This window comes from Aptenodytes patagonicus, chromosome 14 (genome assembly GCF_965638725.1).
Source record: "Aptenodytes patagonicus chromosome 14, bAptPat1.pri.cur, whole genome shotgun sequence".
In the NCBI taxonomy this organism is placed as follows: Eukaryota; Metazoa; Chordata; class Aves; order Sphenisciformes; family Spheniscidae; genus Aptenodytes; species Aptenodytes patagonicus.
This window is the reverse complement of record NC_134962.1, coordinates 11995401-12020091: the sequence shown is the minus strand read 5'-3', so window position 1 is coordinate 12020091 and position 24691 is coordinate 11995401. Positions and strand designations below refer to the sequence as shown.

Genomic DNA, 24691 nt, shown 5'->3' with positions numbered 1-24691 from the left:
ACGGCCACAGCTAACGAGCACATCGTGAGAGACAGAGAAGTACTAGCAGAAACTGGACGAGGACAACCAAAACTGTGGGAAGTGGCAGTGCTGAGCCAATTTGTGACCACATAAGGAGAAGGGCCCAAAGGTTCAAGAAAAGCTCACCTCCTGCAAAGACCACAAGAGACCACAAGAGACCTCCAGAGACCACCTAAGACACCTGAAGATGCTCCTGAGGACTCATAACGCATGCGTGAAGGACTATGCAGACATTATAATTAGTTCCGAGAAATATAATGAATATGCATGACTTTTCCAAGAAATTATTATGAATATGTATATCGCAGAACCCTATAAGGGACAGTTGATGCAACAGACAGCGTGCATGCTAGGAGGAGAGATCCCCCGTGCACCCGGCCGAATAAAGTAATGCCTGCTCTTTAATACACCCAGTGCTAAGGAGTTTTATTCCCGATTTTCCGTGACAATGTGGCAACCCAGATGGGACACCACATCTGACGCTCAGCGGATTCTCGGGATCGAGAGGACTCCGGCGCCACCGAAGTTTTTTTTTGGGGGGAGATCCTCCGATCCCCTGATCCGGTGAGTTCAATGCAAAATCCCCTGGGATTATAAGGCATTACTTCTAAGGGAACCAGTCTGTGAGGGACTAAAAGGGAAACCTGTTAAAGGGAAGGCTTGTTTGCACGTAAGTGCCAGCCGTGGGAAAGTGTGAGTGTTGTGAGTATATCCGCGGATGTGTGTTGTTGTGAGTGTGTGAACGTGTCTGATATTGTTAATTGTTGTCTGTAATGGTTGTATCGTGGGTTCTGGGCAACGCTTAGAAGGGAGAATTTTGAAAAAGTCACCTCTGGGATGTTTATTAAAACACTGGAAGGATGTTGAGAGTGACACCCTCACAAGAAAGCAATGGATTGAATATTGTAATCATTGGTGGCCACTGTATATTTTGGAAGATCAAGAAAAATGGCCAAAGGATGGGACTTTGGAGTAGAATACGATATTACAGTTAATGTTATTTCCCTTCGTCGTGAAGGGAAGTGGAAGGAAGTGCCCTGCGTAGAGTTGTTCTTTCCATTGCGAAATGGACCGGAATGGCAGAAAGATTGTTGCTCAGAGCCAAAGGACCCTCTGGTTCTGACTTTAGAGAAGGATCAAGGAAAGAAAGCAAAGAGACGTTGTCCTGCCTGTAGTATTGGAAAGCGTTGTGTTCAGTATGGAAAATCGGAGGAGGAGGAGGATGTAGATTTGCTGGTGGCCCCAGGGCAAAGGAGGCGGGAGTCGCAAAGGCAGGAGAGATCAGGGATGAGGCGGGGAGCTGAGTCGAGGAGAGATGAAGGAGGGGATTTCAGCCCCGTAGCCGGGAGAACTAGGAGGGGACTGGAACATCGTGATGCGGAAAGGGGGGAGGCACTTCAAGCACCTCTCCGGCAAGCGGTTGGAACTAACGAACGGGCCGGTTACTGTTAAAGTTCCGTTTTCAGTAGTTGATTGAAGGTCGTTGAGAGGAATCGGGAAAGGAAGCCGATTGCTGCACTAGCAGAACAAGGATTGCGAGAAGTAAGGTATCGGGGAGGCGATGGAGGAAACAGACTTCAGAGCCGTCCTCTGGGTAGGGATCAATGTGCTATTTGCAGGGAAAAGGGACACTGGAAACGAAATTGTCCGCGAAGGAGGAGAGTTAATGGGATTACCCCTGATCAGGCTGTAAAGCTGTTGACTCTAGATGAGGCATGAGGAGGACCAGGGGAGTCATCCCCAGCTGAGCCCCTGGTCACCCTGACGCTGGGGAATGAGAGGACGGATTTTTTAGTAGACACTGGAGCAGCATACTCTGTTTTAAATACTTGTAAAGGGAGTTTTGGTCAAGCTACCGTAAATGTAGTTGGTGCCACAGGGAAAGGGGGAAACAGGCCGTTTTCCCAGCCATTAAAATTTAAAATAGGCAAGCGATGGTTGACGCATCAATTCTTATACATGCCTGAATGCCCAATGCCGTTATGAGGAAGGGCTGTCCTGAGTAAACTGAACGCACAAATAACTTTTGAAAATGGGCGAGTACAAGTCCATATTCCAGAAAGTAAAGCCCTGGAAGCCCAGGTTTTTATGTTACAGCAACCCGAGGCGGAAGGAGGGATTCCGGAAGCGGTAGAGAATGCCGTTACTCCGCTGGTTTGGGCCACTGAAATCCCAGGGAAATCACGAGCAGCGGAACCAGTAAGAATACCGCTAAAACCTAACGCCAGACCGGTAAGGCAAAACCAATATCCTTTAAAATTGGAAAGATTAGAAGTGAGAAGGGGATTGGAAAAATTGATTAATAACTTTAGACAATATGGATTGCTAGTAGAATGTCCATCAGCCTCTAATAGCCCTATTTTGCCAGTAAAGAAACCTCATTCAGACGAATACAGGCTGGTACAAGATCTTAGGGCTACGAATCAAATAGTGCAGGATATACACCCCGTTGTAGCCAACCCATGTACGTCATTGAATACGATCAAGGAGAATGGTGAGTGGTTCACAGCCTTAGATTTAAAGGCTGCTTTCTTCTGCGTGCCTCTAGAGGCAGGAAGTCAGGCGTTGTTCGCATTTGAATGGGAAAGTCCGAGTACGGGCCGAAAAACACAACTTCCAGGTAAGGGATGGCCGGCCTGTCTCAGAGCAGTAGCAGCAGCCACGGTATTACTAATCCAAGAAGCCCGAAAACTAACTCTGGGACAAAGAATGACTGTTTACGTACCCCACATGGTTATAGCTGTTCTAGAACAAAAAGGCAGTCACTGGCTGTCTCCAAGTAGGATGCTGAAATACCAGGTGGTGCTTTTGGAGCAAGAAGACGTTGAATTGAAAACGACGACTGCTCTCAACCCTGCTATGTTTCTTGAGCCATCAGCAGGAGGAGAAATATCACACGACTGTCTACAAACCATTGAGCAAGTTTATCCAAGCCGGGAAGATTTGAAAGACACCCCAATAGAGAATCCCGACTGGGAACTGCTCACAGGTGGAAGCAGTTTTATGTGCAAAGGGAAAAGAGTGGCTGGTGACGCAGTCGTAACTCGGGCTGAAGTTGTGGAAGCTCGTCCGCTACCTGGGAACACATCTGCTCAAAAGGCAGAGTTAGTGGCACTCCAAAGAGCCTTAGAACTATCTAAGGATAAAAGAGTCAACATACGGACTGATTCCAAAGATGCGTTTGGGGTAGTACACGCTCATGGAGCTATATGGAAAGAGAGAGGACTGCTGTCTGCACAGGGATCTCCTGTCACGTATGGGGATATAATTAAACAACCGTTAGGCAGTGTTCAGCTACCAATAGAAGTAGCCATAATGCATTGCAAAGCTCATCAGTCTGGACAAACATCAACCAATACAGGGAATCGATTAGCGGATTAAGTAGCAAAAGAGACAGCAGAGGAAAGCATCCTGATTGTTGCTCCGTCGAGGTATGTGAACCTTCCAAATGTAACCCCGGAATATCAGAACCAAGATAACCAATTGGCCGAACTATTAGAAGCCCACCTAAACCCTGAAGGGTGGTGGATAACACCAGATAGACAAGTAATAGTACCCCAGGCAGTAATGAGGCAGCTGGCAGAAGACAAACATAAAGCAACACACTGGGGTGCAGAAGCCCTTGTAAATGCCATGAAAGATCAGGTACTTAGTGTAAGGATGACAGGAATTGTTAAGAGCGTAGTGGGTAAGTGTGAAATCCGCTTACAAAATAATCCACATTCCTATAAAAGACCCCCTCCTAGGAGTTCTCAAAAAGGGAAACAGTCCTGGAGACTGCTGGCAGGTAGATTTTGCTGAGCTACCTCGACAAGAAGGATACCGGTATTTGCTGCTCCTAATTGATACGTTTTCTGGGTGGCCTGAAGCATTTCCCTGTCGCACTGACAAAGCTAGTTGGAAGTTGCTAAGGTATTGTTAAAAGAAAGAATACCCCGATTTGGGGTTCCCTTTGGGATGTCATCAGATAGAGGACCACGTTTTATAGCAGAAGTCGTACAGAACTTGTCTAAAATACTGGGAATCAGATGGGATTTCCATACTCCATGGAGGCCACAATCCAGTGGGAAAGTTGAGAGAATGAATCAGAGTCTAAAAAGACAAATGAGTAAAGTTTGTCAGGAAACATCACTTAAATGGCCGCAGGCTCTTCCCCTAGCCTTATTGAGAGTCAGAATTCAGCCAAATTCCAAGGAAAAGGTGAGCCCGTACCAGATCCGCTATGGGAGACCTTATCAAGTTACTATCATTCCAGGGGAAAGCCAAATCAAAGGAAATTGTGATTTAAAGGAGTATGTAATATCTCTGGGGAGAATACTTTCATCTTTACATCGATTTATTGTTTTTGCTTCTCCAATAACTTTGGACGTCCAGGCACATCCCTGTCATCCAGGAGATTGGGCATACGTCCGAACCTGGGGAGATGAACCACTCCAAGAGAAATGGAAAGGACCTTTGCAAGTTCTTCTGACTACCCACACAGCGGTAAAGGTGGACCAAATAAATTCATGGGTGCATTTCACTCGGATAAAACCGGCTCCAGAACCTAGTGAACCTCAGTGGAAAACAAAATCGACAGAAGGTTTGCGGGTAAAACTGGCAAAGAGACAATGATCCTTTTTCTGTTGTACGTTCTAGAGTTTGGTGTATTAAAAGGGGCCGCTATTATCGATGGGGTGGGACATGAAAATACCTACGAGAATTTAAAGCTAAGCTTTGCAAAAGCGGTGAATAGGACGGATTTGTTGGATTTGTTCACAAATCATGACAGGAGGGACAGGCTTTCCTTGGAAAGTTATCCCCTTTAGTTGGCCTGAGGTGTGTTCTTTTGGTTAACAAAACAGAACACGTATTACTGTGAACAGCAGTTGTGAGACTCCCAGGAAAAGAATCTTGGAAGTCTCAAAGGGGGGAATTGTTGTACAAGGCCACAGCTAACGAGCACATTGTGAGAGACAGAGAAGTACTAGCAGAAACTGGACGAGGACAACCAAAACTGTGGGAAGTGGCAGTGTTGAGCCAATTTGTGACCACATAAGGAGAAGGGCCCAGAGGTTCAAGAAAAGCTCACCTCCTGCAAGGACCACAAGAGACCACAAGAGACCTCCAGAGACCACCTAAGACACCTGAAGATGCTCCTGAGGACTCATAACGTATGCGTGAAGGACTATGCAGACATTATAATTAGTTCCGAGAAATATAATGAATATGCATGACTTTTCCAAGCAATTATTATGAATATGTATATCGCAGAACCCTATAAGGGACAGTTGATGCAACAGACAGCGTGCATGCTAGGAGGAGAGATCCCCCGTGCACCCGGCCGAATAAAGTAATGCCTGCTCTTTAATACACCCAGTCCTAAGGAGATTTATTCCCGATTTTTGGTGACACCTGGATGTGGTGTGCGGGGTGTGGGGAGCCGTGGGTGCTGGCAGAGAGTCCCGAGGGGATGCGATGCTGTGAGGTCCAGGGGTGCAGGATCCAGGGAGCCTGGAGATCCCTTCCCCGCGGAACGGGAGCTTTGCATCCCTGGCCCTGGCGAAGCCTGGAGCCGGGACAGCCACCCTGGGCACTCAAATCGGTGCAAAGCCACACGCCCAAGCCCGCTGCAGATGCGGTGGCATCGCCTCTCCCCCCAGCTCGCCCCTGGCACGGGCCTGCTGAGCTCCGGGCGTGCCCCAAACACACGTTATTCCCTCCCGCAGGACAGACACGCCATCGCCTCCCAACTCGGTGAGCAAGGAGCTGAGCCGTGTGCTCCCTGCACCCTGCCCCACCCCTGGGGCCCCTCACCAGCATGGCCAGACCCTTCCCACCTGGGCAAGGGGACGGTGCAGCCCTTGCCTCCTCGCTGGGCTGAGCCGGAGGGTGCGGGAGCTCGCCCCATCTCCTGCGCTGCGCCGCGCCGCAGGCACTGAGCACCCGTGGAGAAGATCACCCCGCGGGGCGGCATGGGAAGCTGCTCGCACACGCGCTGCCGCTCTCCCCGCCGCCTTTCGAAGCAGCCGCAGGAGAGGAGGGGGGGAGCCCGCCCAGGTACGCGCTGCAGCCCCACGCCCTGGGAAACCAAGCCCGTGGTGTGGGAAGAGGGTCTGGGGCCAGAGGTGGCTGGGGGGGACACAGGGACCGGTGGGCTGCACACGGCGCTGCCATGCGGGGATCCGGTGAGACAGAGGGTGGCCCTGGGAAATTGCCCATGGAGCTGGTGCTGCACAAGCACGGGGCATCCCGGCGTGGCCTCAGCCCCACGGCTGTGCCGGCAGCCCGGGGTGCCGAGACCCCCCTGGGTCCTGATCACCCACAGGGGAGGTGGGAGGAGGAGCAGAGCCAAAACCACCTCCTCCAGCCCCTGACATTTAAGGCACACGCTCTGCCTCTGTTTTGTGGTGAAGCCCTGCTGGGTGAAAACGACTTCCCTGGCTTGGCAAAGTGCTGCTCACAGTCGTCTCGGTACGGCGAGCAGGGGACGGCGGCGGGGAAGCACACCGAGAGAGCGACGTGGGACAGGCTGCTAGAGCGGGGGGAAGCGTGGCTGGCAGCGAGCACCCTGGTGAGGTCCTACAGCCTCAGCTCGAAGGGGCCGAGAGATATGCAGCACAGTGCTGAGGACAAGACAGGGCTGTGAGAGATGCCCAGGGCCAGAATCACAGAATCATTAAGGTTGGAAGAGACCTCTAAGATCATCGAGTCCAACCATCGACCGAACACCACCATGCCAACTAAACCATGTCCCTAAGCGCCTCATCTACATGTCATTTAAATATTCCCAGGGATAGGGACGCAACCACTTCCCTGGGCAGCCTGTTCCAATGTTTAATCACTCTTTCAGTAAAGAAATTTTTCCTCACGTCCAATCTAAACCTCCCCTGGCGCAACTCGAGGCCGTTTCCGCTCGTCCTATCACTTGTTACTTGGGAGAAGAGACCGACCCCCACCTTGCTACAACCTCCTTTCAGGTGGTTGTAGAGAGCGATGAGGTCTCCCCTCAGCCTCCTTTTCTCCAGGCTAAACAACCCCAGTTCCCTCAGCCGCTCCTCATAAGGCTTGTGCTCTAGACCCTTCACCAGCCTCGTTGCCCTTCTCTGGACACGCTCCAGCACCTCGACGTCCTTCTTGTAGTGAGGGGCCCAAAACTGAACACAGTATTCGAGGTGCGGCCTCACCAGGGCCGAGTACAGGGGCACGATCACTTCCCTACTCCTGCTGGCCACACTGTTTCTGATACAGGCCAGGATGCCCTTGGCCTTCTTGGCCGCCTGGGCACACTGCCGGCTCATGTTCAGCCGGCTGTCGACCAGCACCCCCAGGTCCTTTTCCGCCAGGCAGCTTTTCAGCCACTCTTCCCCAAGCCTGTAGTGCTGCATGGGGTTGTTGTGGCCGAAGTGTAGGACCCAGCACTTGGCCTTGTTGAATCTCTTACAGTTGGCTTTGGCCCATCGATCCAGCCTGTCCAGGTCCCTCTGCAGAGCCTTCCTACCCTCAAGCAGATCAACACTCCCGCCCAACTTGGTGTCGTCTGCAAACTTACTGAGGGTGCACTCGATCCCCTCATCCAGATCTTCGATAAAGATATTAAACAAGACCGGCCCCAAAACTGAGCCCTGGGGAACACCGCTCGTGACCAGCTGCCAACTGGATTGAACTCCATTCACCACAACTCTCTGGGCCCGGCCGTCCAGCCAGTTTTTTACCCAGCGCAGAGTAGACCTGTCTAAGCCGTGAGCCGCCAGCTTCTCTAGGAGAATGCTGTGGGAGACGGTGTCAAAGGCCTTGCTGAAGTCCAGGTAGACCACATCCACAGCCTTTCCCTCATCCACTACGCGGGTCACCCGGTCATAGAAGGAGATCAGGTTGGTCAAGCAGGACCTGCCTCTCATGAACCTGTGCTGGCTAGGCCGGATCCCCTGGTTGTCCCGCTCATGCCTTGTGAGCGCCCTCAAGATGAACCGCTCCATCATCTTCCCCGGCACCGAGGTCAGGCTGACAGGCCTGTAGTTCCCCGGATCCTCCTTCCGGCCCTTCTTGTAGATGGGCGTCACATTGGCGTAAACAGCAGGTCGAGCGAGGCACCTCCCCTGGTAGGCTCACTTACCAGCTGTGTCAGGAAGGTGTCTTCCACACACTCCAGGAACCTCCTAGACTGCTTCCTCTCTGCCGTGTTGTGTTTCCAGCAGACGTCCGGGAAGTTGAAGTCCCCCACGAGAACAAGGGCTAGCGATTGAGAGACTTCTGCCAGCCGCTTGTAGAACGCTTCATCCGCCCCTTCATCCTGGTTGGGTGGTCTATAACAGACTCCCAGCAGGATATCTGCCTCGTTGGCCTTCCCCCTCACCCTTACTCATAAACACTCAACCGTATCATCATCACAATCGTTGAGCTCTAGACAATCGAAACACTCCCTAACATACAGGGCCACCCCACCGCCTCTCCTTCCTCACCTGTCCCTTCTGAAGAGTCTAGAGCCATCCATTGCAGCACTCCAATCCTGAGAATCACCCCACCGTGTTTCTGTGATGGCAACTAAGTCCTATCTCTCCCGCTGCACAATGGCTTCCAGCTCCCTGCGTGCATTGGTGTAGATGCACTTGAGCTGGGCTATCGATTTCGCCCCCAGCATCGGCATGCCACCCCTAGGCTCAACTCTAGTGAGCCTGGTTTTATCCCCTTCCCCCTTCGGACCTAGTTTAAAGCCCTCTCAATGAGCCCTGCCACTTCATGAGCAACGATCCTTTTCCCCCTGTGAGACAGCTGGACTCCATCTGTCGCGAGCAGGCCCGGTGCCGTGTAAACCTCTCCATGATCAAAAAAGCCAACATTCCTCCGATGGCACCAGCCCCTGAGCCACGGCAACCGGGAAGGTGAGGGAGGCCGGGCGGGGGTTCGCCTGGCACCCCAAGCAGGGACCTGTTTCCATTCACCCCCATCACTTAGGTCCCCTCTTTCTACCTGGTGGCAAGAAGGCAGGGGATCCTCTGCTTCTCGTGGAGCCTCCATCTGCTGCCTTTGCCTCAGGGATGGTAGGGTGTGGCTCCACCAATCTATCCACCTCAAAGCACCACGGAGGAGGAGAGGAGGTGCTGACCCACCACGCAATGTAGGGACAACCGCTCACTTCTGCCACGCTGCTTCTTGCCAGCCTGTTAGCCCTGCAGCAGGGCCAGCTTGGTTTTCCTCCTCTCCGAGAGAAGCAGGAAGGTGCTGCCATTGGGAACATCCTCCACCCCCCTTCCCCGGGGGTCCCGCTGGTGGGAGCGGGGTGGCTGGCTCCCAGGGACGGTTCCCCAGGGACGCAGCTGGCAGCGCTCCCCCCACCCCCGCCTCTGCGGCAAATGCACTCGCTGGCCTTTCCTCCCACCGCCCCGAGAGCCATCGGCCGCTGGCGTGAGTCACCGGGGCCACATCCCAGTGCGAGAGGTGGCAGGGGGAGCCGGGGCAGGTGGAGAGGGAGAGGGACCTTTCAGTAGGCAAACGCCGGCAGGGACAGAGGCACGCATGCACACACACACACAGGGGGGTGCCTGGTTTCAAGCATCCTGAGCTTTTTTAGCTCATGCTTAGCCCGGGGAGTCCTCAGCACATGCTGACGGCAGCACATCTTGTCCTTTCCTCGGCAGCCTTCAGTGCGCATTGGGTGCAGGTCCTCGCACGGGATCACCCCATGACGTGCCCAGCTGGAGCAGGTGGCAGCGCAGCCGTGTCCTACCGCCACCTGCATCCAGAGGTGGGACAGGGATGAATTCCACCCCTCGTGGCCGTATCCGAACTGGAGGACGTGAGCAGTGCTCGGGTCGACTCGCTGGCTGTTCCTGGGACAAGGAAAGAGCAAAGGAGATGGTCCTCGCCCCACGGAGCTGGCCCTACGCCCTGGCCCTTCTGCAGCTTGGGCCTCCTCCGTGCACCTGCGCTGCCGCCGAGACGAGGTGGTGGGGAGTGGCTGGCGGGCTGGCAGGTCCCCTCTGCCCACGCCAGTGTCCTCGGCTGCCCCCTTCCCTGGGCCCGGCCAGGCGCAGGGGGGTGCCGGGAGCTCAGGAGAAGGGGAAGCCCGGAGCTGCCCCCTCAGGGCTGCAGGGCAGGGTGCTGGGCTCAGGAGGGGGAACCCCACTCACAGTGAGCCTCCAGCTGTGTCACCCTCCCGGGCTGATCCCGGAAGGGGAAATTCAGATTGTAACTGTTCAGCAGTGGGAATTTGTGACCGGGGAATGAGCTGGCATGGAGGGCAAGACGGCCCAGCTGCAGAAGGGGTTGAGCTGTCTGGCAGCAGGGATGCCAGAGCCAGCAGGGCTCCCTGCAAGGGAGCGGAGTTTGCCTTGAGGACGAGAGCAGAAACAGCCACAGCATTGCACTGCAGCCATCCTGGGCTGGGAGCTCTCAGGGGGCACCTTTGGGCAGCAGAGCTGGGCTGGGGGCTGGACCCGCGGCTGGGCTGAGGTGCCCCATGCAACCGCTCAGGGATCGGTGCTGGGCTGAGTGGATATAAGGGATCTGCTCGTGATGCATCTCTGCAGACTCCTTGAAGAACCGCTGATGGCGGCAGGACGCTGCCCAACACAGCGTTCGTTCATTTTACTTTCTATTGAAGCAAAAAAGTGTGTTTAATTCACCTCGAGGGAGAACACAGAAATTCCCCAGCGTTCCCCATGAAGCTGCCCCCCCACTCCAGGGTCGTCCCCATCCCCCACAGAGGTGTGAACACGGGTCCTGGCCCGTGTTCCAGCTGCAGCTGCCAGTGCCCGGCAACGAGCACAACACAGCCCTTCTCCCCTGCTCCCGACGCAGCCCTTCTCCCCTGCTCCCGGTGCCTCGGACGCCTGACCCAGCCCTTCTCGCTTGCTCCCAGCACCTTGGTCCCCGTCTCAGTGCTGCCACCTCTGGCGTCATGAAGGCCCAGAGGAAGAGGACGCTTGTGCGGCCAGAGGTACGGCCCTGCTCCACGGAGGTGGGCACCCTCCCACTGCCCGGGCAGGCTGGAGCAGGCACCACCAGGAGGGCTCGGGGTGGGGACCCCGCTCTGGGGAGCTGGGGGGGCCGGGAGCTTGGCTCGCGCTCTCCACCCACCCACCCACCCTGCAAGGCCACGGGCTGGGAGAAGCCCTTCTGGGCTGCTCATCCCCTGCTGAAATGGAGCATCCCTGCCCGGGGGGAACACGTCCCCGGGGGAGCCCGGAGCGCCCTGTGCTCGTGCCGGAGGGATGCTTGCCGGGAGCAGCTGGGTCCTGCCCGGAGCCTGAGCCGGTGCCTCCTCTGCCCCTTTCCAGGCTGGAGCCATGGGAGCTCAGCCCTGCCTGGGGAGCCGCCTGGAGCCGCAAAGCCGCCTGCACAGAGTAAGAAGCTTCTGGGTGCCGAGGCAGGCAGGGGGCCGGTGTCTCCGCACGGCGGTGCCGGGCTCTGTCCCCGGGGCCCCGCGGGGCAGGGAGCAGGGCTGCTCACCCCTGCCCTCTCTGCTCCTTCAGGTCCACAAGAGCTTGCCGTCGCCCAAGCTGCTGAAGCACGCGAAGCGCAGGATCCTCCGGCTGCAGGCGCTGGCCCGTCAGTGGTGGTGGGTGCTGGTGGCAAAGGAGCCCCCCGGCCTCCAGCCAACTCCTGCTGGGGATGTGCCCAGGGGCCCCATCGCCCCACGGCTCTCCCCAGGCAGCGAGAGGGGGCAGGGGTGCCGAGACCCCCGGCCCACAGGTGCGCTCGGCTGGCCAGGGAAGGACCAATGCCCTTTTCTGCTTGGCTTTCGGCTTAGGATATGCCTGCTCATGCTGGGGGCTGGGGAGGCTGCTGCCAGCTGTGTGGATGTGGAGATGAAGGTGGATGTGGATGGTGAGATGGAGATGGAGATGGAGGTGGAAGTGGAGGTTGAGGTGGAGGTGAAGATGGAGGTAGACATGGAGTTTGAGATGGAGATGGAGATAGACCCACCAGCAGCAGGACAGGTACGTGCTCCCCATCCACTGCCTGCAGTCCCGGTGGGTTGCCTGCTGCCGGCCTGGGGCTGGGGCTGGGGCTGGTGGGCCCCGCTGCAGGGCTACGGCGCCCGGTCGGTCCCCTCATCCTGGCGGCACAACCACCACCACCGCACTGCCCTGAGCACCCGTCCGCTCTGGGAAGGGAGCGATTTCCTAGGGCCGGGCAAGCCAAGCCTAACCCTAAGCCCAGCCGGGGCTTAGCGCTGGTGGCAGAGTCCTGCTCTCCGCAGTGTGTCCCAGGGCTGTGGCAAATGTAATGCCCATCAGGACGAACCCCAACCCGAAGCAGCTGCTGCCGCTGAGCCGGCTCGGGAACCCCCAGCTCTGCTCGGCGAGGCACTGCTCGTTAGCCAAAGGGCCATGCCGCTTGCTTTTTTTCTTCCAGGGCTGACGGAGGTGCGGGGCTTGGCGGGTCGGCAGCGGGGTTTCCTCAGGAAGAAGATTTGTAGGATGTTCTATGGAGTTGTTTTTATGTACATAAAGATATTTATTTATGTTTGTTCAGACCCAAGCTCTCTTTGCATTTGCTTTGGGCACATGCAGCGTTTGCAGCGTTGCGGTTTCCACTTGCTCTGGGTTCCCGGGGCTGGAGGCGGCTGGGGGTGCTGGCAGGGCCGCCCCGGGGGCAGGGGGTACCTGTGCACAGAGGGGGTCCCACTTATGGAGGTCACGGCACAGGGCACCAGCGGGGTTCATGGGCTGCTGGAGAGTGATGTCCCCAACAGCAAAGAGTGAGCTCTGACGCGACTGACCCCTGCAGTGATGCCATCAAAGCAGCCAGGAAACCTTCTGCTTCCCTGCCTGCTGGAGGACAAGAAAAGGGACTCGTGAGGCAAGAGCCAGGATCAGGCCGTAAAGGTGCAATATGCCAACTAATCCCCTGAAGGCCATGACAGCCTGGGGAACGGCTGGTGCCGGGATCAGGGGACGGAGTTTTGTAGCTGTAGTTGCTGATGTCCAAGGCTCTGAACCTGCCCAGGCTGAGGGCTTTGCTTCACGTCCTGCATTGCTCTACCCTGTGCCATGGCAAGAGACTAATCCCGAAGCGAAGCAACCCTTGCCCTGCCCAGATTCCTGCTGCTGGCAGCGGCCCCGGCCCCTGTTCCCCACGCGGGGTGACACGCCGAGTGGGCAGCGCAGGCTGCGGGGCTGAGGGTGCGGGGGGCTTTTGGGAGAGGGTGCTGGTGAAGATGTGCCACGGGGCCCGTGGGTGCAGGGTCCCTGGATGTGGTGTGCGGGGAGCCGTGGGTGCTGGCCGAGCGTCCCGAGGGGATGCGATGCTGCGAGGTCCAGGGGTGCAGGATCCAGGGAGGCGCGGGGCGCGCTGGGGCCGGGGCTGCGGGGGGCAGGGGCCGGGGCTGCGGGCTACAGGCACGGGGCTGCCCTCGGGCGCTCGTTAGCCGCGGCCCAGCCCCCTCCTTAATTAGCCGCGGCCAAAGCCGCTCATTAGCGGCGGCCGGGGCCGGGCGCCCTCCCCGCGGAGGCGGGCGGGAGCGGGCGGGGAGCGCTGCCGGCCATGGGGGTGCGGGCAGCGGTGCGGGCACCGGCAGCCGCCGCAGCCGTCGCCGGGCTGGAGCCGGAGCCCGAGCCCGAGGCCGAGCCCGGGCGGAGCCGGCGGCGGGATGGGGCAGCGGCGGGGCCCGGCCGCGCTGCTCCTCGCTCCTGGGTAAGGCTGCCCGGGCGGGGGTCGGGGTGGGGGTGCCCGGGCTGGGGAGCGGCCGGTTTCCAGGTGGCGCCTGGGGTGTGGAGGCGGGGGGCGACGCGGGGTCCCTTCCCTGCTCCGTGGGTCGGTGCCGTGCGTCTCTCCCCGGTGGGTCCTGGCTGCCGGTGCTGAGCTGGCCGTGCACCCCCGCCTGTCGCTGCCCTCCCCCCCGGGCCGGGGCTGCTGGTGCTGCTGGTGCTGGGCGCGGGTGAGCAGCCAGGGCAGGCTGGGAGCGGGGCGCCCCGACTGCCCCCGCATCGGCTCCCTGCCCTGGCAGAGCGGCTCTTTCAGGCTCTCTGCAAATGCAGGCAGGGCTGGGCATGGGCGAGGGACAGCGCGTGGTTCGTGTGCGTCCTGCGTGGAAGGGGGAGCTCGCCCTGCCTGGGTGGCACCGGCACTGTGGCGGCCCAGGGCTGGTCACCACGCAAAGGTCTGGGTGCTCACGCCGACCCCCTCGGCAGCTGGCAGGGCACCTGGCCGGGCTGCTGGCATCGGGCACCGCCTGTGCCAACGTTTACCAAGGCTTCTCGGACTGCGTCCTCAAGCTGGGGGAAAACATGGCCACAGACGAGGAGGTGGCCGGCATCGAGCTGCAGGGGTTGCACCGAGTCTGTGGGTGAGTACGGCCTTGCGCCAGGACCCCCTGCATGTCCCACCCTGTGGGGCCGGTCCCCAGATGAGGGGGGTGGGGTGGTGGTGGGGTATCTGTGGTGCACGGCCAGTGTGGCTTTTTGGCATTGCCCCTGTGCTGCTGTCTGAACTCTTCTCCTGCCCTCCTGGATCCCGCCGGTATGTGCCAATGCACACGTGCTCGCCACCTTGCTCCAATTTCAGACAGACCCAGTGAACTCCCTGCATCCATCCATCCGTCCGTCCATCTGCCACGCGGCTCCAGCCAGAGTTTGCATCCCTGGCCCTTAGCAATAGCTCCAGCCCCAGGACTCTTCCTGCGACCCCCTGCACGCCCGCTGGCAGGACCCGACCCCCTTTGTCCCCTGGGAAAGGCTCCCCTGGACACCTGGGTTTCAGACAGGGACTTCTATGTGTCCGGGCTGTCCCAAGGTCCAGCGCTGCAGGGGGCAACCTGCAACCGGCCTCGAGTTAGATCCTGCTGCCCAAACCGAGCCTTCTCCCTCCCTCCGTCCCTCCGTCCGTCCCTGCTGAGACTCTTCGTCCTTCTGGCTTGACTTTGCCCCGCCCCTGGTTTTCGTGAGTGTGTAGCAAGTGGGCCGAGATCAGGGTTTTGGGAGGAGGTTAACTTTAGCAGGACTGAAATAATAGTAAAAGAGTTGGGGAACGAGGGGTGGTGCTGGGCGGGTTTGGGGAAAGGTCTGCTTAAGAAGCAAACCAGCAGAAGCAGCGAGGGGGAGCAAGGGAAAGGTGGAAATAAAATGTTTGTGGAGATAAATGGAGGCAGCTCTGTGTCCCCAGCAGCGAGTTGTGGGGAGTGAAAAGGAGTTATGAGGAAGCGCAGGCAGCAATTAAGGGAAAACTCGCGTGCCTTGGGGGGGTGGAAACCTGCTAGGGCAAGGCGGAGGGCTGCGTGCCCTGCGGGTCAGGCTTTCCAAGCTGCTGAAAACCACCCCGCGGGCTGGGAGGGGAAGGCATCGCCCTCAGTGGTGGGGTGGAGGCTCTGGGACCTGCTCGGTGGTGCCAGCACAGCTGGCTGGCATCTGTGGGGGCTGCGGCAGGGCAGGGGGCAGCGCGGGACGGGGCAGTCGCCATTGGTGCAGGCAGGTTGGGCTCTGAGCAAGCTGGGACGAGATGCTGGTGCTGATGCCGAGGCAAGCGGAGGGTCCCTAGTCCTCGCGCCTGCCCCAGCCGAAATATCGAACTTTGGTTGTTGCCAGAAGTTGAAAACACTTCAACAAAACTCTCCTGCTCAGGGAGAACAGAAAACTGACTAGCCCCCATTTAAAAAAACCCAATTATCTCTTCGTTTTGTCTGTGCCATTCCCCTGCCAGCAAACCTGGCGATGGGAGGTTGGCTGTGACTTGCCCTTTTTTCTGCCTTTTCCAGGGGACAGCCTAGCTCAGGATGAAAATCCTCCCTGGGATGTGGCTGAAGGCTGAGTTGAGACGGGAACGGCTCTGCCTTGGGCTGTAATATATACTTTTTTGAACATGGGGCTTCTTGGTATTAGAGGAAAAAAACCGAGCACGCAGCCCAGCGCGTGCTGTGGTTGACTGCTGGAGGAGTGATTCCTCTGCTGAAACTCACATGAAATGTGTGAGATGAGGTTTCTTCACAGGCTCTGGGGCTCGGCACGTTCAGGGATATGCCAGCTTCTCCTGCCGGTCCCGGTGCACGGCTAGCCGGGCTTGCCATGGCTGGAGGAAGAAGGTGATGATGTCCCAGCTTCCTGCCAGGAAATATTTCTGAATTATTGGTCTTTAACCCTCAGCCTTCTCCGCTGCCATGTGCTTTCCTGGTGCCGCGGTCCCCTCTCCAGGAGCGCAGGTGAGGGATGGATGCGGAGCTGGGAGCCGGCATGGGGCTGGTGGCGTCTTGGCCCTGCGTGCGCAGTGCTGCCCCAGAGCCGGCCTGCCTGGCTGAGCAGATGGAGGCTGTGCAGGGTGAAGGATTGGGAATTTCCATCCCGGCTGAAAGCAGAACCAGGCAGGAGCTGTCATCCCCCTCAGCCTTCCCCCAGCTGTCCTTTGCCCGAAGACACGGGCCAGGTTTAACCCTCACCTGGCAGAGCTGCCTTCTGCTGCTGCAGCTCGGGAGTGAGCGCAGGAGGTTCCCTGGTTGGCACCAGCTTTTCTCGTTATCTGGGGACACTTATTCTGCCACAGTGACTCGGTTTAATGAACTCCCTCACAGCTGGCATTCTGACGTAAGCCTTGGTAGGGAAATCAAGTAAGTAGAGTGCTCAGGTCCACGTGTCTGTACAAGGTGTCGTCTCGAGCACAGGGCGCTTGGAGAAAGCCAAGCCCCCCCCTCCCCATGCGCAGGGTCCCTGCTTGGCCGGCTGGGCTGCTTCTCCTTCCCCAGGGGTGGCCCGTGTGCCTGGTGTCGCGGCGGGCACGGGGAAGGTGGCAAAGCAATTGCTCCTGTCCTCTAGGCAGTCCCCAGCTTGCAGCTCAATTACTGCCTGGAGGTGGTGCCCAGCCCCAGCTACCGTGGGACAGCAAACCTGAGGTGGAGGGGAGGGCAGGAGGGTGCCTTGGGGTGCGAGTCATTAGGTGCTGTGGGCTGGCAGAGGCCGGGGAGCCGGCTGGGACCCAGGGGGGTGCTGCCCCTGGGGGGCTGGTCCCTGCCTTGCCCCAGCGTCAGGTGCCAGGACACGCGTTGCTCCAAAGCAGCTGCCAGATGAAATGCTTTTGCAAAGCTCTTTTCAGGTAAAAGAAACTCTCTTTGAAAGAAGTCATGGGGGCGGGGGGGAAGGTTAGTGGCAAGCGTGGCATAGAGCCTTACCTGTCCCTTGGGGAAGTTTGTGTTTTGGAGAGGAACCGCTTCCAGAGGAGAGGATGGCCCGTGGCATTTGCTGAGCCTTTTAAGCTCCTGCTGTTTTATTTTGTGGGTTTGTACCTACAAAGCAGAGCCCTCGCCCGTGACTTCAGCTGTGTTGGGACTTACGGACACGCTAGTGTGCATGCAGCAACCTGCCAGGCCGTGGGTGCCCTCCCCGTCACAGAGCAGCACTTACAGCAGCCGTTGGGGAGTCCGGTAGGGAGTCCAATCCTCCTACACTCGGCAGCCAAAAAGCAAAAATCGGGCGGGGTGCCTGTTCTGGTCCTCCCCACACCATGCGGGGGGACATGGCCCAGCTTGGTACCTGCTGTCCTCACCCCTGGACAGCTGGAGCCCACCCCTCCCTGCTCAGCCTGACACCTGTGGGCAGGGGGCTGGTTGGAAACAGCTCAAAAGCAGCTTCTTCAGAGCCACCGTGCTGCTTCACCAGAGGTAAGGAAGGAGCTCAGGGAGGGGATAAAGCCTTGGCAGGCTGGATACCGCTCTGGATGAATGCAGCGCGGGGTCATCCCACGTGGCGCTGGCCCCAGCGTGCCGGACCGGTGGGCTGGTGCCCACTGTGCCCCTCTCCTGGGAGAGTCTTCTCGGGAGCTGTGGTTTTCAGCCCCGTTTCTGCCAGGGTTTTTCCCTGCCTGGTTCTAGCTCTGGATCTGAAAAAAAACCCCCAAACCCCAAGTTGCCGTGCTCAGGGGAGGCAGCCAAGGGGGTCTTCAGCGAGCAGCTCCCGGTTTAGTCCTGCAGGACCGCGGGTTACCTTTGCCTGTCTTGTTGTTTGTCCCTGGTGCTCCCCAAGAGCCTCTTTGCACTGACCGGCTTCTACTCGCGCAGGGTAATACCCAGCAGATAAATGGAGATGTGTCTAATGAGAACACAGTGAAGAACTCCTCCCGCCCCTGCCCGCACCTTGGCTATAAAGCTGCGATGGTCTGTGGGAGACGTTGTCCTTCTCCTTGCTTTGTGCTCGTGTTTTGCCCTTGAGTCAGCTTGGAGGAAGCTGTGAATGAAACGCGCTGGGCCTTTGTTCACAGCCCGGTTTAGATACTCGGGGTGCTCGGTGCCCAAGGGAAACATTTGTTGATGGAAAACAATGGATCTGATTGACTTGCAGAGGGTGTGGGGGGGGAACGTATTAAATAATTTCCGTGTGTTTTGAGGTTTGGAGTTTTAGCCAAGATGCTCTGGGAGGCGATGGAGGGAATGGCAAAATACCAAGGTTGTCGCTGCCCGGAGGGCGGGCTCGGGGCAGCAAGGCTCTGCCCGGCTCCTCGGGCGCTGTGCTACTGCAAAGGGACCGATGGTGCGGTGTCTCCCCTGGCTGCAGGTACTGGGATGAATTTCACAGGTGTGCCCTGGCAGCGCTCTGGGAGTGCCAGAAGGAAGCAGTGGCTGTCTGGGAGCTGCTGAGACGGGAGTCTCGAACAATTAAATTTCCAGGCAGCTTGTTGGACCTCTGCAGCCCCAGCATGGCCCAAAGCTTTGCCTGGATCCACGTTCCCAACGTTTCCGTCCTCGGCATCCCCCTCGTCGTCACTTGGCTGAGCTTATAAACTGCAGCTCTGTAAGTATTGCAACAAAGGTGGTGGCAGCGTGTGTCGTGGCATCCTTCTGATCATTTTTCCAAACCTTTGAGGAATACACTGTGCGGTGCTCAGCAAACACTTGGCTCCATCCTGCGCCTGTGAGACGTGGAAGAGCTCAGCACGGGGCTGAGCCAGGGAGTCCTCACCTCAGCTCACGCCGGGGAAACCCCGACGGCTCTTTTTACTGCCACAGGGGCTACAAACGCAGCGAGGGTGAGTGCTGGAGCCCTGCCACGCGGGATGCTTTTTTCTGCCATAGTCATGCTTTTTTCCCTCCATCCGCTTTAAAACTCAGGTGGCTTTAAGGGAAAGGCAGGGTGAGCCAGCCCTGAGCAGGGCTGTGCCATGGCCCCACTCTGCAGCACCCTCCTGGCTGTGCAGAATCAGCCCTCGAATGGGGTCTGCTACCTCCCTGCTTGTCTCCAGGGGTCTCTGAAGAGAGAGATCCCTTCCCCGCGGAACGGGAGCTTTGCATCCCTGGCCCTGGCGAAGCCTGGAGCCGGGACAGCCACCCTGGGCACTCAAATCGGTGCAAAGCCACACGCCCAAGCCCGCTGCAGATGCGGTGGCATCGCCTCTCCCCCCAGCTCGCCCCTGGCACGGGCCTGCTGAGCTCCGGGTGTTCCCCAAACACACATTATTCCCTCCCGCAGGACAGACACGCCATCGCCTCCCAACTCGGTGAGCAAGGAGCTGAGCCGTGTGCTCCCTGCACCCTGCCCCACCCCTGGGGCCCCTCACCAGCATGGCCAGACCCTTCCCACCTGGGCAAGGGGACGGTGCAGCCCTTGCCTCCTCGCTGGGCTGAGCCGGAGGGTGCGGGAGCTCACCCCGTCTCCTGTGCTGCGTCGCGCCGCAGGCACTGAGCACCAGTGGAGAAGGTCACCCCGCGGGGCGGCATGGGAAGCTGCTCGCACACGCGCTGCCGCTCTCCCCGTCGCTTTTCGAAGCAGCCGCAGGAGAGGAGGGGGGCAGCCCGCCCAGGTACGCGCTGCAGCCCCACGCCCTGGGAAACGGAGCCCGTGGTGTGGGAAGAGGGTCTGGGGCCAGAGGTGGCTGGGGGGGACACAGGGACCGGTGGGCTGCAGCCCTCCCCAAGGTGACCCCACCGGCGCTGCCATGCGGGGATCCGGTGAGACAGAGGGTGGCCCTGGGAAATTGCCCATGGAGCTGGTGCCGCACAAGCACGGGGCATCCCGGCGTGGCCTCAGCCCCGCGGCTGTGCCGGCAGGCCGGGGTGCCGAGACCCCGCCCTGGGTCCTGCTCACCCACAGGGGAGGTGGGAGAAGGAGCAGAGCCAAAACTGCCTCCTCCAACCCCTGACATTTAAGGCACACGCTCTGCCTCTGTTTTGTGGTGAAGCCCTGCTGGGTGAAAACGACTTCCCTGGCTTGGCAAAGTGCTGCTCACAGTCGTCTCGGTACGGCGAGCAGGGGACGGCGGCGGGGAAGCACACTGAGAGAGTGATGTGGGACAGGCTGCTAGAGCGGGGGGAAGCGTGGCTGGCAGCGAGCACCCTGGTGAGGTCCTACAGCCTCAGCTCGAAGGCGCCGAGAGATATGCAGCACGGTGCTGAGGACAAGACAGGGCTGTGAGAGATGCCCAGGGCCAGAAGCACCACGGAGGAGGAGAGGAGGTGCTGACCCACCACGCAATGTAGGGACAACCGCTCACTTCTGCCACGCTGCTTCTTGCCAGCCTGTTAGCCCTGCAGCAGGGCCAGCTTGGTTTTCCTCCTCTCCGAGAGCAGCAGGAAGGTGCTGCCATTGGGAACATCCTCCACCCCCCTTCCCTGGGGATCCCGCTGGTGGGAGCGGGGTGGCTGGCTCCCAGGGACGGTTCCCCAGGGACGCAGCTGGCAGCGCTCCCCTGCCTCTGCGGCAGATGCACTCGCTGGCCTTTCCTCCCATCGGCCGCTGGCGTGAGTCACCGGGGCCACATCCCAGTGCGAGAGGTGGCAGGGGGAGCCGGGGCAGGTGGAGAGGGAGAGGGACCTTTCAGTAGGCAAATGCCGGCAGGGACAGAGGGGGGGTGCTGCTGCGTGCAGCAAGTGTGTGCGCGCACACACTCACACGTGCACACACACACAGAGAGGGGTGCCTGGGTTCAAGCATCGTGAGCTTTTTTAGCTCACGCTTAACCCGGGGAGTCCTCAGCCCATGCTGACGGCAGCACATCTTGTCCTTTCCTCGGCAGCCTTCAGTGCGCATTGGGTGCAGGTCCTCGCACGGGATCACCCCATGACGTGCCCAGCTGGAGCAGGTGGCAGTGCAGCCGTGTCCTACCGCCACCTGCATCCAGAGGTGGGACAGGGATGAATTCCACCCCTCGTGGCCGTATCCGAACTGGAGGACGTGAGCAGTGAGCATTGCACTGCAGCCGTCGTGGGCTGGGAGCTCTCAGGGGGCACCTTTGGGCAGCAGAGCTGGGCTGGGGGCTGGACCCGCGGCTGGGCTGAGGTGCCCCATGCAACCGCTCAGGGATCGGTGCTGGGCTGAGTGGATATAAGGGATCTGCTCGTGATGCATCTCTGCAGACTCCTTGAAGAACCGCTGATGGCGGCAGGACGCTGCCCAACGCAGCGTTCGTTCGTTTTACTTTCTATTGAAGCAAAAAAGTGTGTTTAATTCACCTCGAGGGAGAACACAGAAATTCCCCAGCGTTCCCCATGAAGCTGCCCCCCCACTCCAGGGTCGTCCCCATCCCCCACAGAGGTGTGAACACGGGTCCTGGCCCGTGTTCCAGCTGCAGCTGCCAGTGCCCGGCAACGAGCACAACACAGCCCTTCTCCCCTGCTCCCGACGCAGCCCTTCTCCCCTGCTCCCGGTGCCTCGGACGCCTGACCCAGCCCTTCTCGCTTGCTCCCAGCACCTTGGTCCCCGTCTCAGTGCTGCCACCTCTGGCGTCATGAAGGCCCAGAGGAAGAGGACGCTTGTGCGGCCAGAGGTACGGCCCTGCTCCACGGAGGTGGGCACCCTCCCACTGCCCGGGCAGGCTGGAGCAGGCACCACCAGGAGGGCTCGGGGTGGGGACCCCGCTCTGGGGAGCTGGGGGGGCCGGGAGCTTGGCTCGCGCTCTCCACCCACCCACCCACCCTGCAAGGCCACGGGCTGGGAGAAGCCCTTCTGGGCTGCTCATCCCCTGCTGAAATGGAGCATCCCTGCCCGGGGGGAACACGTCCCCGGGGGAGCCCTGAGCGCCCTGTGCTCGTGCCGGAGGGATGCTTGCCGGGAGCAGCTGGGTCCTGCCCGGAGCCTGAGCCGGTGCCTCCTCTGCCCCTTTCCAGGCTGGAGCCATGGGAGCTGAGCCCTGCCTGGGGAGCCGCCTGGAGCCGCAAAGCCGCCTGCGCAGAGTAAGAAGCTTCTGGGTGCCGAGGCAGGCAGGGGGCCGGTGTCTCCGCACGGCGGTGCCGGGCTCTGTCCCCGGGGCCCCGCGGGGCAGGGAGCAGGGCCGCTCACCCCTGCCCTCTCTGCTCCTTCAGGTCCACAAGACCTTGCCGTTGCCCAAGCTGCTGAAGCACGCGAAGCGCAGGATCCTCCGGCTGCAGGCGCTGGCCCGTCAGTGGTGGTGGGTGCTGGTGGCGAAGGAGCCCCCCGGCCTCCAGCCAACTCCTGCTGGGGATGTGCCCAGGGGCCCCATCGCCCCACGGCTCTCCCCAGGCAGCGAGAGGGGGCAGGGGTGCCGAGACCCCCGGCCCACAGGTGCGCTCGGCTGGCCAGGGAAGGACCAATGCCCTTTTCTGCTTGGCTTTCGGCTTAGGATATGCCTGCTCATGCTGGGGGCTGGGGAGGCTGCTGCCAGCTGTGTGGATGTGGAGATGAAGGTAGATCTGGATGGTGAGATGGAGATGGAGGTGGAGGTGGTGATGGAGGTGGCGATGGAGGTGGAAGTGGAGGTGGAGGTGGCGATGGAGGTGGAAGTGGAGGTGGAGGTTGAGATGGAGATGGAGATAGACCCACCAGCAGCAGGACAGGTACGTGCTCCCCATCCACTGCCTGCAGTCCCGGTGGGTTGCCTGCTGCCGGGCTGGGGCTGGGGCTGGTGGGCCCCGCTGCAGGGCTATGGCGCCCGGTCGGTCCCCTCATCCTGGCGGCACAACCACCACCACCGCACTGCCCTGAGCACCCGTCCGCTCTGGGAAGGGAGCGATTTCCTAGGGCCGGGCAAGCCAAGCCTAACCCTAAGCCCAGCCGGGGCTTAGCGCTGGTGGCAGAGTCCTGCTCTCCGCAGCGTGTCCCAGGGCTGTGGCAAATGTAATGCCCATCAGGACGAACCCCAACCCGAAGCAGCTGCTGCCGCTGAGCCGGCTCGGGAACCCCCAGCTCTGCTCGGCGAGGCACTGCTCGTTAGCCAAAGGGCCATGCCGCTTGCTTTTTTTCTTCCAGGGCTGACGGAGGTGCGGGGCTTGGCGGCTCGGCAGCGGGGTTTCCTCAGGAAGAAGATTTGTAGGATGTTCTGTGGAGTTTTTTTTATGTATATAAAGCGATTTATTTATGTTTGTTCAGACCCAAGCTCTCTTTGCATTTGCTTTGGGCACACGCAGCGTTTGCAGCGTTGCGGTTTCCACTTGCTCTGGGTTCCCAGGGCTGGAGGCGGCTGGGGGTGCTGGCACGGCCGCCCCGGGGGCAGGGGGTACCTGTGCACAGAGGGGGTCCCACTTATGGAGGTCACGGCACGGGGCACCAGCGGGGTTCATGGGCTGCTGGAGAGTGGTGTCCCCAACAGCAAAGCTGTCACCAGCAAAGAGTGAGCTCTGATGCGCCTGACCCCTGCAGTGATGCCATCAAAGCAGCCAGGAAACCTTCTGGGTTCCCTGCCTGCTGGAGGACAAGAAAAGGGACTCGTGGGGCAAGAGCCAGGATCAGGCCGTAAAGGTGCAATATGCCAACTAATCCCCTGAAGGCCATGACAGCCTGGGGAACGGCTGGTGCCGGGATCAGGGGACGGAGTTTTGTAGCTGTAGTTGCTGATGTCCAAGGCTCTGAACGTGCCCAGGCTGAAGGCTTTGCTTCACGTCCTGCGTTGCTCTACCCTGTGCCATGGCAAGAGACTAATCCCGAAGCGAAGCAACCCTTGCCCTGCCCGGATTCCTGCTGCTGGCAGCGGCCCCGGCCCCTGTTCCCCACGCGGGGTGACACGCCGAGTGGGCAGCGCAGGCTGCGGGGCTGAGGGTGCGGGGGGCTTTTGGGAGAGGGTGCTGGTGAAGATGTGCCACGGGGCCCGTGGGTGCAGGGTCCCTGTGTTGTAAATAGTTATAAGATAAAATGCTGGACTCATCAAGCGTGCGTCAAACATACACGGCCACAGCTAACGAGCACATCGTGAGAGACAGAGAAGTACTAGCAGAAACTGGACGAGGACAACCAAAACTGTGGGAAGTGGCAGTGCTGAGCCAATTTGTGACCACATAAGGAGAAGGGCCCAAAGGTTCAAGAAAAGCTCACCTCCTGCAAAGACCACAAGAGACCACAAGAGACCTCCAGAGACCACCTAAGACACCTGAAGATGCTCCTGAGGACTCATAACGCATGCGTGAAGGACTATGCAGACATTATAATTAGTTCCGAGAAATATAATGAATATGCATGACTTTTCCAAGAAATTATTATGAATATGTATATCGCAGAACCCTATAAGGGACAGTTGATGCAACAGACAGCGTGCATGCTAGGAGGAGAGATCCCCCGTGCACCCGGCCGAATAAAGTAATGCCTGCTCTTTAATACACCCAGTGCTAAGGAGTTTTATTCCCGATTTTCCGTGACAATGTGGCAACCCAGATGGGACACCACATCTGACGCTCAGCGGATTCTCGGGATCGAGAGGACTCCGGCGCCACCGAAGTTTTTTTTTGGGGGGAGATCCTCCGATCCCCTGATCCGGTGAGTTCAATGCAAAATCCCCTGGGATTATAAGGCATTACTTCTAAGGGAACCAGTCTGTGAGGGACTAAAAG

General features: G+C 59.1%; 1 protein-coding gene across 1 annotated transcript; it reads left to right on the top strand.

Moving 5' to 3' along the window:
• The first annotated feature begins 13597 nt into the window (after positions 1-13597).
• On the top strand, positions 13598-18803 carry LOC143166853 (neuritin-like). Its single transcript, XM_076351651.1, has 3 exons — positions 13598-13633; positions 14139-14293; positions 18477-18803. The coding sequence occupies exons 1-3, from the start codon at positions 13598-13600 to the stop codon at positions 18700-18702; spliced, it is 417 nt and encodes a 138-aa protein (XP_076207766.1). The 3' UTR covers positions 18703-18803.
• Positions 18804-24691: the final 5888 nt, after the last annotated feature.

What these genes read in the sequence shown, in the direction of transcription:
- LOC143166853 (XM_076351651.1), top strand. Translation starts at nt 13,598, where the DNA reads ATGGGGCAGCGGCGGGGCCCGGCCGCGCTGCTCCTC. An exon ending in GCCCGGCCGCGCTGCTCCTC is followed by an intron (nt 13,634 to 14,138) that starts GCTCCTGGGTAA and finishes CCCCCTCGGCAG; the next exon opens with CTGGCAGGGCACCTGGCCGG. An exon ending in GGGTTGCACCGAGTCTGTGG is followed by an intron (nt 14,294 to 18,476) that starts GTGAGTACGGCC and finishes CCCTGGCTGCAG; the next exon opens with GTACTGGGATGAATTTCACA.